The sequence below is a fragment of the Schistocerca nitens genome, chromosome 8 (genome assembly GCF_023898315.1).
Source record: "Schistocerca nitens isolate TAMUIC-IGC-003100 chromosome 8, iqSchNite1.1, whole genome shotgun sequence".
Classification (NCBI taxonomy): Eukaryota; Metazoa; Arthropoda; class Insecta; order Orthoptera; family Acrididae; genus Schistocerca; species Schistocerca nitens.
In genome coordinates, this window is record NC_064621.1 from 465626581 (window position 1) to 465642162 (window position 15582).

A 15582-nucleotide genomic window follows, 5' to 3' on the forward strand; every position below is an offset into this window, starting at 1 on the left:
CCATGAGAGCCAAAAAACGGTAGATACATGCCTCGTTCTTTGACTTGCGGAAGGCATTCAACACAGTTCCACAGTGCAACAAAAAAAAAATAAGAGTGTATTGAATATCAAACCAATTGTGTGACTGCAATGAACACAGTATGTCATTCTCAACAGAGAAGAGCCTTCAGCCATAAAAATAAACTGTAATATGCCTCAAGGGAGTGTTATAGGACCATTAATTTTCACGAAATATATATATATAAGTGGCCTAATGGATAACATCTGAAGTTTCATGAGGCTTTTCAAGGATAATACTGTTGTGTGCAGAGAAGTCACAATGGTGGATAATGGTAGTGAAATGCAGGAAGATCTGCATAGTATTGGTATGAAAGTGGCAGCTGACCCTTAACATAAACGGATGTAAAATATTGCATATACATAGAAAGAGAGACCCATTATTGTATGATTACACAATTGCTAAACTATCACTGGCAACAGTTATTTCCATAAATAATCTAGGAGAATAGGTACAAAGCTATTTGAAGATAAACAATCACATGAAATTGATTGTGTGTAAGGCAGTTGCCAGACTCAGATTCATTGCAAGTATTCTCGGGAAATGTAGTTCATCTACAAAGAAAGTAGGTTACAAAACACTCATTCAACCAGTACTTGAGTATTACTCTTAAGCCTGCAGTCTGTACCAGAGGGAACAGAGAAGATGCAAAGAAGAACAGCATGTTTCATTAAAGGTTCATTCAGTAAACATGAAAGTATCACAGAGATACTTAGCCAACTCCAGTGGTAGACGCTGCAGGAGAGATGTTCTGCATTATGGTGTAGTTTACTGTTAATGTTCCGAAAGCATACATTCCTGGAAGAGAGAATAAATATATTACTTCCTCCTACATCCATCTTACAGAAAGACCATGAAGATGAAATCAGAGATATTTTAACCCAAATGAAGGGTTACCAGCAGTCAGTCTTCCCACAAACCATTTGCAACTGGAAGAGGAAAAACAGGGAAGTAACAGTGGTACGCAAAGTACCCTCCACCGGACACTGAAAGATGGTGTGTGGGGTATAGCTGTAGATGTAATTAGATTATCAATTTGAATGGATTAGCCCTTGTCATAATCTGTTGCTAGTATGCTTTACAGAAGTAGCCAGTAGAGGCTATGGGGAAGGGTAGTGAATGGCTCAGAGGGAGGCAGCTGGTGTGAGGGATAGGAATGTGGGAGGGACTAGGAATGCAACAGATGTGCACTGTGGCAAGTAAGTTTGTGCATAGCATTATGATGTGATGGAGTGGATTGGGAGAGGGTTACAGGACAGAGGTAGGCGATACTGTTGGGTGGGGGGTGGGGGTGCAGTGAGTTAGTGAAGATTGAGCAAGGAGGATTGCAAGATAGATGATGTGTTGCAAGGATAACTCCCATCTGCATAGTTTAGAAAAGCTGGTGCAGGGGGAAAGGATCCAGGTGGCACAAATTATGAACTCACCATCTCCAGTGCCCCCTTTCTGCATTCCTATCCTGTGTACCTGCTGGCTCTCCCTCCCACATTCCTACCCCACACATCTGCTGCCTCCCTCCAGACCATTAGCTGCTCTTCCTCAACCCCTCCCACCTCCCTCCCTCCCCCCCCCCCCCCACCATACTCAACACCACCATTCATCGCAGTCTACCCTCATAACTGCAATCCCAGCATGTGTGTGTGTGTGTTGTGTGTGTGTGTGTGTGTGTGTGTGTGTGTGTGTGTGTGTAAATTCCCCTGTTGCCATTTGTAAGCACTTCTTTTCAGTCTTGATAGATAGTGGTGTCATACGCAATCTTGCTTTTGAATGTGTTTCACACAGATGAGATAATTATAGTGTTTTCTGTTGTCTTTCAGTTTTCAGAGGACAGGATCCTAATCAGAAATGGGAAAATTGTAAATGCAGATACAATGTTTGATGGTGATGTGTATATTGAAGATGGAGTGATAAAGTAAGTTGCCCTAATCAACTCTTAGAAATATTTTTACACTTCACTGTAACATTGTTTCATCAGATTATGAAGCTTTTTGTTCTTTAATCTCCAGGCAAGTTGGCAGTGATTTGACAATACCTGCTGGAACAAGAGAGATTGATGCTCAGGGCAAATATGTGATGCCTGGTAAGTGCTACTATCCTAGTGTATTTGTCAAAGTTGGACTTTTAAAAATAAGCTCACTAGTGCAAGATGATCGTCTTAACAGTGTGTAAGACCTCTGTAAACTTTGTCAACAACTGCAATTCATTGTGTTTTATACTGGACAAAGCTCGAGGAACAGGAGACTTGAGTGTTTAGCCATTCTTGGGACAGTGACTAATGCAGCTCAAAGTGATAGTGTGAATTCCATCACTGATGTTAGACATTTTGTTCCTAGTGATATCAGATATTTTAGTAGGGTCCAAATTCAGCATTTTGCTTGTAAATCTGTCTCAAACCATATAGACATTAACATCCTAGTTCAGTGGCTATTTTCATCTCAGCCTCTTTTAGTATTATAAGAGAACTGCAAAACCAGGTGTTCCAGCAGTATTGTACAACCTTGAAATTGTCTATTACGTCATAAAAGAATAAATTTTGTTGTAATTTAAACACCATTTTGAACTGCACAGAGCCTTCCTCAGCTTGTTCCATCTCTTGCCTGTTGTCGTTTGGGAGTGAAAGCTCCCTAAAGCTTGTGATAAACATGTAGAAATGATCAAGGGTCTCTTGCATAAAACTCTGCATCCATTGCCCAGGCAGTATAAGCGCTCCTTGAGTGCTTGAAAATCACAAAGAATTAGCACTGATGATCTGCATCTCTCTCTGCTTGACAGTGAAATTACCTTCAGCCATAAACTGTGATACACTTTGGCAGTCTCAGTTCATCATGGAAGTCTTTCAGTCATTATTCTGGGTGAAATCCTTGTCGACCAGGACATTTGCATCCACTGATAAACTGACAAGACAGTTGCTAATGAAATCAACTACTTCCTTAACAAGATGACGTTTGATACTATCTATTGTCTGCTGTAATTTTTTTGAGGATGGTGAAGTATTATTTTTATTTATTTTTTTGTCCTTTGATGATTAATAATAATGATATAGGCCATGTCAGATACATTTGAAATATAACAATATGAGAGAAGGGAAGTTGCTACTCACCATATAGTGCAGATTCTGAGCCGCGATAGGCACAATAAAAAGATTCACCCAATCATAGCTTTCGTCCATTAAGGCCTTTGTCAGCAGTACACACACACACACACACACACACACACACACACACACACACACACACACACACACACACACACACAAGTGCAACTTACACATACATCTGCAGTCTCAGAGAGCTGAAACTACACTGCCTCTCTGAGACTGCAGGTGTGTGTGTGTGTGTGTGTGTGTGTGTGTGTGTGTGTGTGTGTGTGTGGGCGTGCACGCATGTGTGTCTACTGTTGACAAAGGCCTTAATGGCCGAAAGCTATGATTGTGTGAATCTTTTTACTGTGCCTATCGTGGCTCAGCAGCTGTGCTATATGGTGAGTAGCAACTTTCCTTCTCCCGTATTGTTACATTCCATCCTGGATTTTCCATTGTTTGACATTTCAAATATATTGACACATATATACAAGATGTACAAAATACGACTGGATGAGGTGAGAGTGGGGAAGGAAATCAAAAGTTTAAGCTATTAAAGTATTTATCAAGCAAAATAATGCACTAAGCATATTTTATAATGTAGAAAACTATGCAAGTTGCGAACATTTTCGAATTCTCACACTCAGTTCATTGTATATTTGCGTGAGTATTGTGCAGTCCACAGTTACAAGCCTGACAGAGTTCATGAAACCACCATCAGAATTTCTCTCAACTGTTCAACTCTCAAACAGCGTGTGACAAAAACCACACACTTAAATATTTTTGTCTGGTTTTTAGTATTTTGTGATTATCAGTTGCCCCTGTGCACACGGACATAAAAAAATATGTTGACATTTGGACGAGAAGGTCCGTGATCGAAATTTCATGAAAAGATCTCACTGCCATCCCAGCTTATGTATCCTGCCCATGAAACTCTATCCCTTATTTTGTGATAATACAAAACAAGATGCAGGTGTTGTCGCTGGTTAGTGGGCTAGATATGGACCGAGAGTTGTCAGGAGCCATCAGAGAGGTGGGGATAAATGTCCAGAAGGGTGGTACACTGGACTGACGAGAACCATTTCAAGCATATGGGAGAGAAAGGGTTGAGACTGTGGAGGAATGAGGACAGTTGTTTCATCTGTGAATTTGTATGTGTATTCTATTAGCTCTGAAGAAAGATTTGTCTGAAAGTTAGCAGTTTTCTCAGTCTTGTTTGTGTGCTTATCAACATTTCAGCTGTATGGTGGGTTGTTACATTCATCTCCTCCTCTATTTACCATGTACACAGAATCAACCCTTGCACACTCCACTTGTAGTGATAACTAATTCTACTGTACCGTACTTAATGTCGCATAGGCAATGTATGTGTGCCTCACAATCTGCTATCATTAAGCATTCAGTAATTAGGAAAGACCCACAAATGGAAGTTTTCCTTGAGAGCTTTTTGCATGCTTCTGCATGATTATTCCCTTACATTTCCTGACATTTTCTTAAAAATTAAAGTTGTAACTAAAAAAAATCAGTAAATAGAAATTCAGTGTTATGTGGTAGGCCAAGATCTTTCCATAATTCCTTTCAGTTGAAATATAGGCAGAATTTTCTACCATTCTTTTTGATTGCTTGTGTTTGAAAGTATAGATTGTATTCATTTCTTTCAATTTTGTGTCACTATTTTACATATTTCTCATTATGAAACTAATAATCTTTTTAAGGTGGAGTTGACCCACACACATGTTTTGAATTTGAGATCCAGGGCCATAAATCCGTAGATGATTTCTACACTGGCACTAATGCAGCAGTAGCAGGAGGAACAACTACTGTCAGTAAGTACTATTCTTTCTATAATACTAAGTTTAGCACTGATAAAGTAATTACAGAGGTACTATAATGTTAGTCAAATGAGAAGTATTTATACCTTGTGGATGAAGTATAAGTTGTACTAATGTATTGACTGTGTTGTTTTGCTTATCTTGCAGTTAACTTTGCTATTCCACAAAAAGATGAATCACTTATTGAAATTTATGAGAAGTACAGAAAACTAGCAGACGAGAAAGTGTGTTGTGATTACGGTTTGCATATTGGAGTGACAAGCTGGTCAGATAAGGTAATATTTTGTTATTATTAACTTGGAAAATATCTACTTTAATACATGTAATTTCATCCACAGCCAGTACCCCAAGCTCCAGCCAGTAGCATTTATCCTCTAATCAATATTTCTGGGATATGTGGTATCATTTTCATCATTTCTGATCAGACAATACTATGTGCAGTAACATAGTCTTTCCCCTTGTCAATTATGTATGTTGTGCTGTCACTAAATTTTGTAAGAGGACATTTAGTACCCGTATTCATGTGCAGCCCATACGTTGTGTGCGGATTTGTTTTGTGTTTTGAACAATGACATTGAAAGTGCAAAGTGTATTACAGAGTTCTGTTTAGCATCCAGACTACTTAAAGTGTGTGTTCTCGTTCCTTCAAGGTCAACAAAACTGCCAAACTATTATAATTGGTATTTTTTAAATCTCTGTATATAGATTTGCTTACCTTCCAATGTATGTTTCCGTTTTTAGTGTTTTCACCATATGTTGTGATCAGCCAGAACAATGTGACCATTGACCTACTGTCTATATTAACCCGTCTAGGTGATAGCAGTGTCACCTTGCAAGGAATGACAGCATCAGACACTAGACACATGCACAGTGCATGTACTATAAGTGAGCATGCTGTCCATGTATAGAATGGGGAAGGCATCTGACCTACCAGAGTTTGGCCAAGGTCAGATTATGACCCGGAGGTTCAGCACGAGCATTTCAGAAACTGCACAACTTGTCAGATGTGCGAGGAGTGTTGCGGTGATTGTCTTCAACATGTGGCGAAACCAAGGTGAAACCATGTCCAGGCGGGATGGGGTTGGGTGGCCACCCTCATTACAGATGTCGGAAGTCGTAGGCTGGACAGACTGGCAAAACAGGACAGGCGGCGAACTGTGGCAGAACTAACAGCAGACTCTGATGCCGGCAAAGTAAAAGTGTGTCAGAAAACATTGTACACCAAACACTCCTAATGATGGGCCTTCATAGCCAACAGCCCATGCACATGCCAATTTTAACACCACAATATTGGCAACTGCGACTGAAATAGCCATGTGACCATTGGCACTGGACATTGGCACAGTGGCAGAGCATTGCATGGTCTGATGAATCCAGATACCGTCTTCATCATGCTGATAGGGCGGCATGAATGTGTCATCTTCCAAGGGTACAGATAATTGACACCTGTACTGTGGGACAGAGACAGGCTGGTGGCAGCTACATATGCTCTGGGAAACATTCACATGAGCATCCATGGATCCAGTGGAGCTCATGAAATATACCATGTCGGTGAAGGAGCATTGTATACTGGCTGCAGACCACGTACATCTCACCATGACGATTATGTTTCCCAACGGCAATGGCATTTTTCAAGAGGACGCTATGTCACAAGGCCAGGAATGTGATGGAGTGGTTCAAGGAACACAGTGGCAAGTTCAAATTGATGTGCTGCCCCCCCCCCCCCCCCTCACTCTCAATTCACCATATTTGAACACATCTGCCATGTGACTGAATGTGGTGTCAGAGCTCATTGCCCCTCTCCCTGTAATTTACAGGAATTAGGTGATTGTGTGTGCAGATGTGGTGCCAACTCCCTCCAGTGACCTACCAAGGCCTCGTTGCTTCCATGTCGCAATGTGTTGCCACTGTTGTCCACGCCAAAGATGGACATATCGGCTATTAGTTGGGTGGTCATAAGTTTTGGCTGATCAGTGTATAATGTTTGTATGATTTTACAATTATCAATGCTCGTCCTTTCTCTCATGTACCATGATGAAAACAGGAACAACAGTTATTCAACTACAGATAGAACTCTTATAGTTGTATGTGAGGGTGGAAGTGTGCTTCCTCCACTCCTTCAACCCACTTACATTGGTGACCAATATAAAGTGAACAGTAGTATAGAGTTATGAGGGAAATAAGTAATCAGTCTCTTGATCAGAAGTTAAAGCAGTGAGAAGACAGAATCTGAGTGCAAACTTATCTAATGTCTTTTAAGAACATGAGAAAGGTGTACGTTGACTCTGAATTGCTTCTTTACAGACAGTTAAGTCTATGTATGGTAATTTATTGGCTTCTTTAGTTCATCAGATTTCTGTATAAATTATTTGCTACAATTCATTTATAGTTGCATTCTGTAGCTGTCAAATGCAACAATAAAGTAAAGAAAGGAATTGTTTAAAAGTTGAATAAATGTTAGACACACAGATTATTATTATTATTCTTTACTTTCTCAGACGTTAAGTCTGGTTAAAAATGAAAAGTGACGCGGACCTTGATCAGGCGTCACTTCCTTTTAACTGTATGGTATGTGTTATATTGCATTTAGGAACTTTCGGGTAATTGAACATGTATCAATAATTACTGATTTCTGTAGCTGTATATATACGTTTGGATGTAGCTCTATTGCATTGATGTACTGGTGGATATTGTGTGGTATGACTCCTGTAGTTGATAGTATAATCGGTATAACGCCAACTTTATCCTGATGCCACATGTCTTTGACTTCCTCAGCCAGTTGGATGTATTTTTCAATTTTTTCTCCTGTTTTCTTTTGTATATTTGTTGTATTGGGTATGGATATTTCGATTAGTTGTGTTAATTTCTTCTTTTTATTGGTGAGTATGATGTCAGGTTTGTTATGTGGCGTTGTTTTATCTGTTATAATGGTTCTGTTCCAGTATAATTTGTATTCATCATTCTCCAGTACATTTTGTGGTGCATACTTGTATGTAGGAACTTGTTGTTTTAAAAGTTTATGTTGTAAGGCAAGCTGTTGATGTATTATTTTTGCGACATTGTCATGTCTTCTGGGGTATTCTGTACTTGCTAGTATTGTACATCCGCTTGTGATGTGATCTACTGTTTCTATTTGTTGTTTACAAAGTCTGCATTTATCTGTTGTGGTATTGGGATCTTTAATAATATGCTTGCTGTAATATCTGGTGTTTATTGTTTGATCCTGTATTGCAATCATGAATCCTTCTGTCTCACTGTATATATTGCCTTTTCTTAGCCATGTGTTGGATGCGTCTTGATCGATGTGTGGCTGTGTTAGATGATACGGGTGCTTGCCATGAAGTGTTTTCTTTTTCCAATTTACTTTCTTCGTATCTGTTGATGTTATGTGGTCTAACGGGTTGTAGAGGTGGTTATGAAATTGTAGTGGTGTAGCCGATGTATTTATATGAGTGATTGCTTTGTGTATTTTGCTAGTTTCTGCTCGTTCTATAAAGAATTTTCTTAAATTGTCTACCTGTCCATAATGTAGGTTTTTTATATCGATAAATCCCCTTCCTCCTTCCTTTCTGCTTAATGTGAATCTTTCTGTTGCTGAATGTATGTGATGTATTCTATATTTATGGCATTGTGATCGTGTAAGTGTATTGAGTGCTTCTAGGTCTGTGTTACTCCATTTCACTACTCCAAATGAGTAGGTCAATATTGGTATGGCATAAGTATTTATAGCTTTGGTCTTGTTTCTTGCTGTCAATTCTGTTTTCAGTATTTTTGTTAGTCTTTGTCTATATTTTTCTTTTAGTTCTTCTTTAATATTTGTATTATCTATTCCTATTTTTTGTCTGTATCCTAGATATTTATAGGCATCCGTTTTTTCCATCGCTTCTATGCAGTCGCTGTGGTTATCCAATATGTAATCTTCTTGTTTAGTGTGCTTTCCCTTGACTATGCTATTTTTCTTACATTTGTCTGTTCCAAACGCCATACTTATTTCATTGCTGAATACTTCTGTTATCTTTAGTAATTGGTTGAGTTGTTGATTTGTTGCTGCCAGTAGTTTTAGATCATCCATGTATAGCAAATGTGTGATTTTGTGTGGGTATGTTCCAGTAATATTGTATCCATAATTTGTATTATTTAGCATGTTGGATAGTGGGTTCAAAGCAAGGCAGAACCAGAAAGGACTTAATGAGTCTCCTTGGTATATTCCACGCTTAATCTGTATTGGCTGCGATGTGATATTATTTGAATTTGTTTGGATATTAAGTGTGGTTTTCCAATTTTTCATTACTATGTTTAGGAACTGTATCAATTTAGGATCTACTTTGTATATTTCCAATATTTGTAGTAACCATGAGTGGGGTACACTATCAAAAGCTTTTTGGTAATCAATGTATGCGTAGTGTAGAGACCTTTGTTTAGTTTTAGCTTGATATGTCACCTCTGCATCTATTATCAGTTGCTCTTTACATCCTCGCGCTCCTTTGCAGCAGCCTTTTTGTTCTTCATTTATAATTTTGTTCTGTGTTGTATGTGTCATTAATTTCTGTGTAATGACTGAAGTTAATATTTTGTAGATTGTTGGTAGGCATGTTATGGGGCGATATTTAGCTGGGTTTGCTGTGTCTGCTTGATCTTTAGGTTTCAGATAAGTTATTCCATGTGTAAGTGTATCAGGGAATATGTATGGGTCTGCAATGTAACTGTTAAATAATTTAGTTAGATGTGAATGTGTTGAGGTGAACTTCTTTAGCCAAAAATTTGCTATTTTATCATTTCCAGGGGCTTTCCAATTGTGCGTAGAATTAATTGCTCGGGTGACTTCATGTTGCAAAATGATCACTTCAGGCATTTGTGGTATCATCTTGTATGTATCTGTTTCTGCTTGTATCCACCGTGCATGCCTGTTATGTTGTACCGGGTTTGACCATATGTTGCTCCAGAAGTGTTCCATGTCTCTTATGTTTGGTGGATTGTCTATTTTTATGTGTGTGTTATCTATTGTTTGGTAAAATTTCTTTTGATTTGTGTTGAATGTTTGGTTTTGTTTCCTTCTATTTTCACTTTTTTTGTATCTTCTAAGTCGTTTCGCCAAAGCTTGTAATTTTTGCTTCTTTTCATCTAATTGCTCTATTGCTTCTTGTTGTGAGATTTTACCTAACCTTTTTCGTTTTTTGTCTGATATTTCATTTCTTATAAATTGTGTTAACTGTCCGATGTCTTTTCTCAGTTTTTCTATTCTGATCTGTAGCCTGTGTTGCCATGCTGGTTTTGTGGGTTTCTTCTGTGTGTTGGTTGGTTCTGATATCTGCCTAGTGTGTATATTTAGTGTAGTGAGTGCTCCTACATAAACCAGTAGTTGTAACTCTTCCATAGTTGTGTATTCATTTATTTTGTTGTGTATGATTGTGTTGATAGTTTTTATTGTTGTTTCGACTTGTGGGCTATTTGGTGGTCTATGCAAGAATGGTCTAATGTCTGTATTTGTGTCTTTGTATTCTATATATGTCAACTGAAATTTTTCTTCTATATCTAACATGTGTGTCACTTCGTGTTCTATTTGTGCTTGTGCTGGTGGCTGTCTTAAGATTTCGTTTTCCTCTGATTGTTTAATTGGTGCGTGTTGTTCTTTGTTTGTTTGCTCTGGGATGTTTGAGTCCATTACTGTATTTTCTTCTTCTTCTGATTGCACATTATTTTGTTCCAGTATTTGTTGTACTTGTTGTTTGATGTTTTCTAATTCTGACTGGGGTATCCTGTTATTTTTTATTATTACACGAATCTGATCAGCTAGACGTTGTTCTGTTAAAAATTTTAATTCTGGGTATCTGGTAATAAATGTTGTGTATACTTGTGATCTGTATCCAGTTGTGTTGGTTCCTAGGTTTGTTGCTTGGTAATAACAGAACATGAGGTGTCGATTAACTTCATCTGACCATCTCATCCTCTGTCTTTGTTTTCCTTCTAGGGTGGTTGCAGGAAGCATATCCTGCAAAACACCTCTATTTGGATTTAAATCATTTTCCAGTTGGCTAGCAGTGTCATTACCATTGTGGGCGGGCATAGGGTTCAAGCGCCGTCCCCGACCATGACGGCGCTTGTCCGAGGCTTCTTTAGTTCTGTCCTGAACCAAGTAATCACACTAAAAGGGGGGTTAGCCCTATTAGTGGTTTGTTCTTTTCGTCGCCTTTTACGACTGGCAGAACATACCGGAGGCCTATTCTTTTCCCGGGCCTTATTATTATTATTATTATTATTATTATTATTATGCCTTAAGTCTGGATGTTCTGGAATGTAATAGATAAAATAAAGGAAAGGCAATCACTCATCTCTATGGTATCGATACATGGAGCATGGAAACACGTAATATCACACTAGCTTTTGAGCCCTAGCTCTTTTTTTTAGTAAAAATACCCATATTCCCCCACACAGGCAACCAAATGCACACTCCTGTGGCCATAGGAAGACTGATTTCTGATACTCAGTTACTGAAAGCAGCCGCCTGAATCGCAGGAGGTGGGTGAGGGATAGGAAAGGACACAAGGAGGGAGTAACAGGAAAGAAGCAGCTCTTTGGACAGATGAATGCATGGGTGTACAATGAGACGAAAAGAGTACAGAGGGTGCAGCAAAGATGTGTAAAAGGAGGAAAGGGAGAAAAGGGGAAGTGGTAAAGGAGAGAAGGGGGAGAGGGAGGGGGGGGGGGTTGAGAAGGATGTGCACAATTTGGATAGAAAATGAGTGGTGTGGACAGAAAGGAAGGGAAAAGGTGAGGTGAGGCATCGGGAACAGGTTAGCAGATGTTTAGACCAGAGGGTTTGCGAGGACACTGGATATATGGAAAAAACATTCCCATCTTCACACTTGAGAGAAACTTTTGCTGGAAGGGAATATCCAAATAGCCTGTGTGGTTAAGCAGACGTTGAAGTCATTTGTCTTATGGTGTGGCATGCAGCATGTTCGGCAACTGGATGGTCAAGTTTGCAGTTTGCCAGTGGCCATTCATGTGAGAAGTCAGTTTGTTACTTGCCTTGGCCACATAGACTTGTACAGTAATTACGGGTTACCTGATATGTAACAAGGCTGCTTTCACACACGGCCTGACTTCTATTGGGTAGGAAATGCCTTTGATGGGAATGCCGTAGGAGGTAGTGGGTGGGGGTATGAGATCTTGCATATGGTCTGACCACAAGAAAATGATCCTTTGAGTGCAGGAGTGGGAGCACGATTTGAACAGGGATGGAAAAGGATATTCTGTAAGTTGGGTGGACAGCAGAACACTACTTTTGGCGATGTGGGTAGGATTTTGGCTAGGAATACCTCATCGCAGGACATGACCAGGGGTAGTCAAAGCCCCTGTGGAGGATGTGGTTGAACATTTCAAGGCCAGGGTGATACTGTGTGATCACAGGAGTGCTGGTTGGTGACTAGTCTACAGGTTTACTGGTAACACATGAGCAAATGGTTCAGGATACTTGTTTATAGATGAGCTGGGTAGGATATTGTCTTCCTGTAAAGGCTCTGATAAGGATATTGGTATATTTTGACGACTCCTACTTTCCACTGCAAATGTGGCATCTATAGATGGGGAGGCTGTGTAAGAAAGAGATTTTTTTGCACAGAACAGGTGACAGCTGTCATAGTGGAGATACTGTTAGAGGGACTTATTTATGGAGCCATCTGAGAGGCAGAAAAAGACATCAAGGAAGGTGGCTCGATGAGTTGAGAAGAACCACGTGAATCTGATTTGGGAATAGGTGTTGAGGTTGTGGAGGAATGAGCAAAGGTTGTTTTAATCGTGAGTCCCTATCATGAAAAGTCATCGCTGAGTCTGAACGAGACAATAGGTTTGAGGTTTTGGCTGGATAGGAAGGATTGGAAGGATTCTTCCAGATGGCCCATAAATAAGTTGGCAAATGATGATGTCATGAGAGTACCACAGTACCATGGATTTGTTTGTTGAGTCTGTAGCTCGTGGTCTAGTGGCTAGTGTTGCTGTCTCTGGAGCACGGGATCCTCGGTTCGATTCCCAGCCAGGTTGGGGATATTCTCTGCCCGAGGACTGTGTGTTTTTGTTGTCTTCATCATTTCTTCTTCATCATCATGATCATGATCAGCATCATCATTTATGGCAGTGGCTAGAGTGGACTGTGAAAAAACTGGACTTTGTAACAATTGGGACTTTGTACGGGTGCTGATGACCGCGCAATTGAGTGCCCCACAAACCAAAACATCATCATTTGTTTGTAGCTTTGGCCTTCAAAAGTGAAATAATTGTGGGTCAGGATGGGGTTGGCTATGACAACTAGAAAAGAAGAGGTGGGTTGGGTATCAGGAGGGCATTGAGAAAGATAGCGTTCCATGGCCGTAAGGTTATGGGAATCTGCGATGTTGGTATCTCACCCACAATGTTCGACCAGCAGGGCAACCTGTGAAGTTGTGTTCGTGGAGTTGAGTAGGCAAAAGGTGGGAGTGTGGAGGGGTTGGGGGGGGGGGGGGGGGATTGCTGTTGTGAGGAGGAAGTTGGAATCAGGTGTCAGGGTTAGGAATATATCTAAGGGCTTGAGGTCATGTTGATGTTCTGGGATGGGAATATGGTTTTAAGGTTTGTGTGCAGAGGTGTCGGAAAATTGGCGGATACCCTCAGCCAGTCACTACAATTCACGACAACAGTGATGAAGCCTTGGCATGCTGGAAGGATGATAAGGTAATAATAATAATAATAATTCAGGACAGAACTAAAGAAGCCTCGGACAAGTGCCGTCATGGTCGGGGACGACGCTTGAACCCTATGCCCGCCCACAATGGTAACGACACTGCTAGCCAACTGGAAAATGATTTAAATCCAAATAGAGGTGTTTTGCAGGATATGCTTCCTGCAACCACCCTAGAAGGAAAACAAAGACAGAGGATGAGATGGTCAGATGAAGTTAATCGACGCCTCATGTTCTGTTATTACCAAGCAACAAACCTAGGAACCAACACAACTGGATACAGATCACAAGTATACACAACATTTATTACCAGATACCCAGAATTAAAATTTTTAACAGAACGACGACTAGCTGATCAGATCCGTGTAATAATCAAAAATAACAGGATACCCCAGTTAGAATTAGAAAACATCAAACAACAAGTACAACAAATACTGGAACAAAATAATGTGCAATCAGAAGAAGAAGAAAATACAGTAATGGACTCAAACATCCCAGAGCAAACAAACAAAGAACAACACGCACCAATTAAACAATCAGAGGAAAACGAAATCTTAAGACAGCCACCAGAACAAGCACAAATAGAACACGAAGTGACACAGATGTTAGATGTAGAAGAAAAATTTCAGCTAACATATATAGAATACAAAGACACAAATACAGACATTAGACCGTTCTTGCATAGACCACCAAATAACCCAAAAGTCGAAACAACAATAAAAACTATCAACACAATCATACACAACAAAATAAATGAAAACACAACTATGGAAGAGTTACAACTACTGGTTTATATAGGAGCACTCACTACACTAAATATACACACTAGGCAGAGATCAGAACCAACCAACACACAGAAGAAACCCACAAAACCAGCATGGCAACACAGGCTACAGATCAGAATAGAAAAACTGAGAAAAGACATCGGACAGCTAACACAATTTATAAGAAATGAAATCTCGGAAAAAAAACGAAAAAGGTTAGGTAAAATCTCACAAGTAGAAGCGACAGAGCAATTAGACGAAAAGAAGCAGAAATTACAAGCATTAGCCAAACGACTCAGAAGATACAAAAAAAGTGAAAATAGAAGGAAACAAAACCAAACATTCAACACAAATCAAAAGAAATTTTAACAGACAATAGATAACACACACATTAAAATAAACAATCCACAAAACATAACAGACATGGAACACTTCTGGAGCAACATATGGTCAAACCCGGTACAACATAACAGGCATGCACGGTGGATACAAGCAGAAACAGACACATACAAGATGATACCACAAATGCCTGAAGTGATCATTTTGCAACATGAAGTCACCCAAGCAATTAATTCTACTCACTATTGGAAAGCCCCTGGAAATGATAAAATAGCAAATTTCTGGTTAAAGAAGTTCACCTCAACACATTCACATCTAACTAAATTATTTAACAGTTACATTGCAGACCCATACACATTCCCTGATACACTTACACATGGAATAACTTATCTGAAACCTAAAGATCAAGCAGACACAGCGAACCCAGCTAAATATCGCCCCATAACATGCCTGCCAACAATATACAAAATATTAACCTCAGTCATTAAACATAAATTAATGACACATACAACACAGAACAAAATTATAAATGAAGAACAAAAAGGCTGTTGCAAAGGAGCATGAGGATGTAAAGAGCAACTGATAATAGATGCAGAGGTGACATATCAAGCTAAAACTAAACAAAGGTCGCTACACTACGTGTACATTGATTACCAAAAAGCTTTTGATAGTGTACCCCACTCATGTTTACTACAAATATTGGAAATATACAAAGTAGATCCTAAATTGATACAGTTCCTAAACATAGTAATGAAAAATTGGAAAACCACACTTAATATCCAAATAAATTCAAATAA

General features: G+C 39.4%; 1 protein-coding gene across 3 annotated transcripts in view; it reads left to right on the forward strand.

Moving 5' to 3' along the window:
* The window catches only part of LOC126198775 (dihydropyrimidinase-like), a 284208-nt gene that overhangs the window by 210713 nt on the left and 57913 nt on the right, over nt 1–15582 (forward strand). For all 3 annotated transcript variants that reach the window (XM_049935335.1, XM_049935337.1, XM_049935338.1), the window contains 4 exons: nt 1876–1970; nt 2065–2138; nt 4853–4963; nt 5117–5244. In XM_049935335.1, the coding sequence (XP_049791292.1) occupies nt 1876–1970; nt 2065–2138; nt 4853–4963; nt 5117–5244 (408 nt within the window). The remainder of the gene's footprint in view (nt 1–1875; nt 1971–2064; nt 2139–4852; nt 4964–5116; nt 5245–15582) is intronic.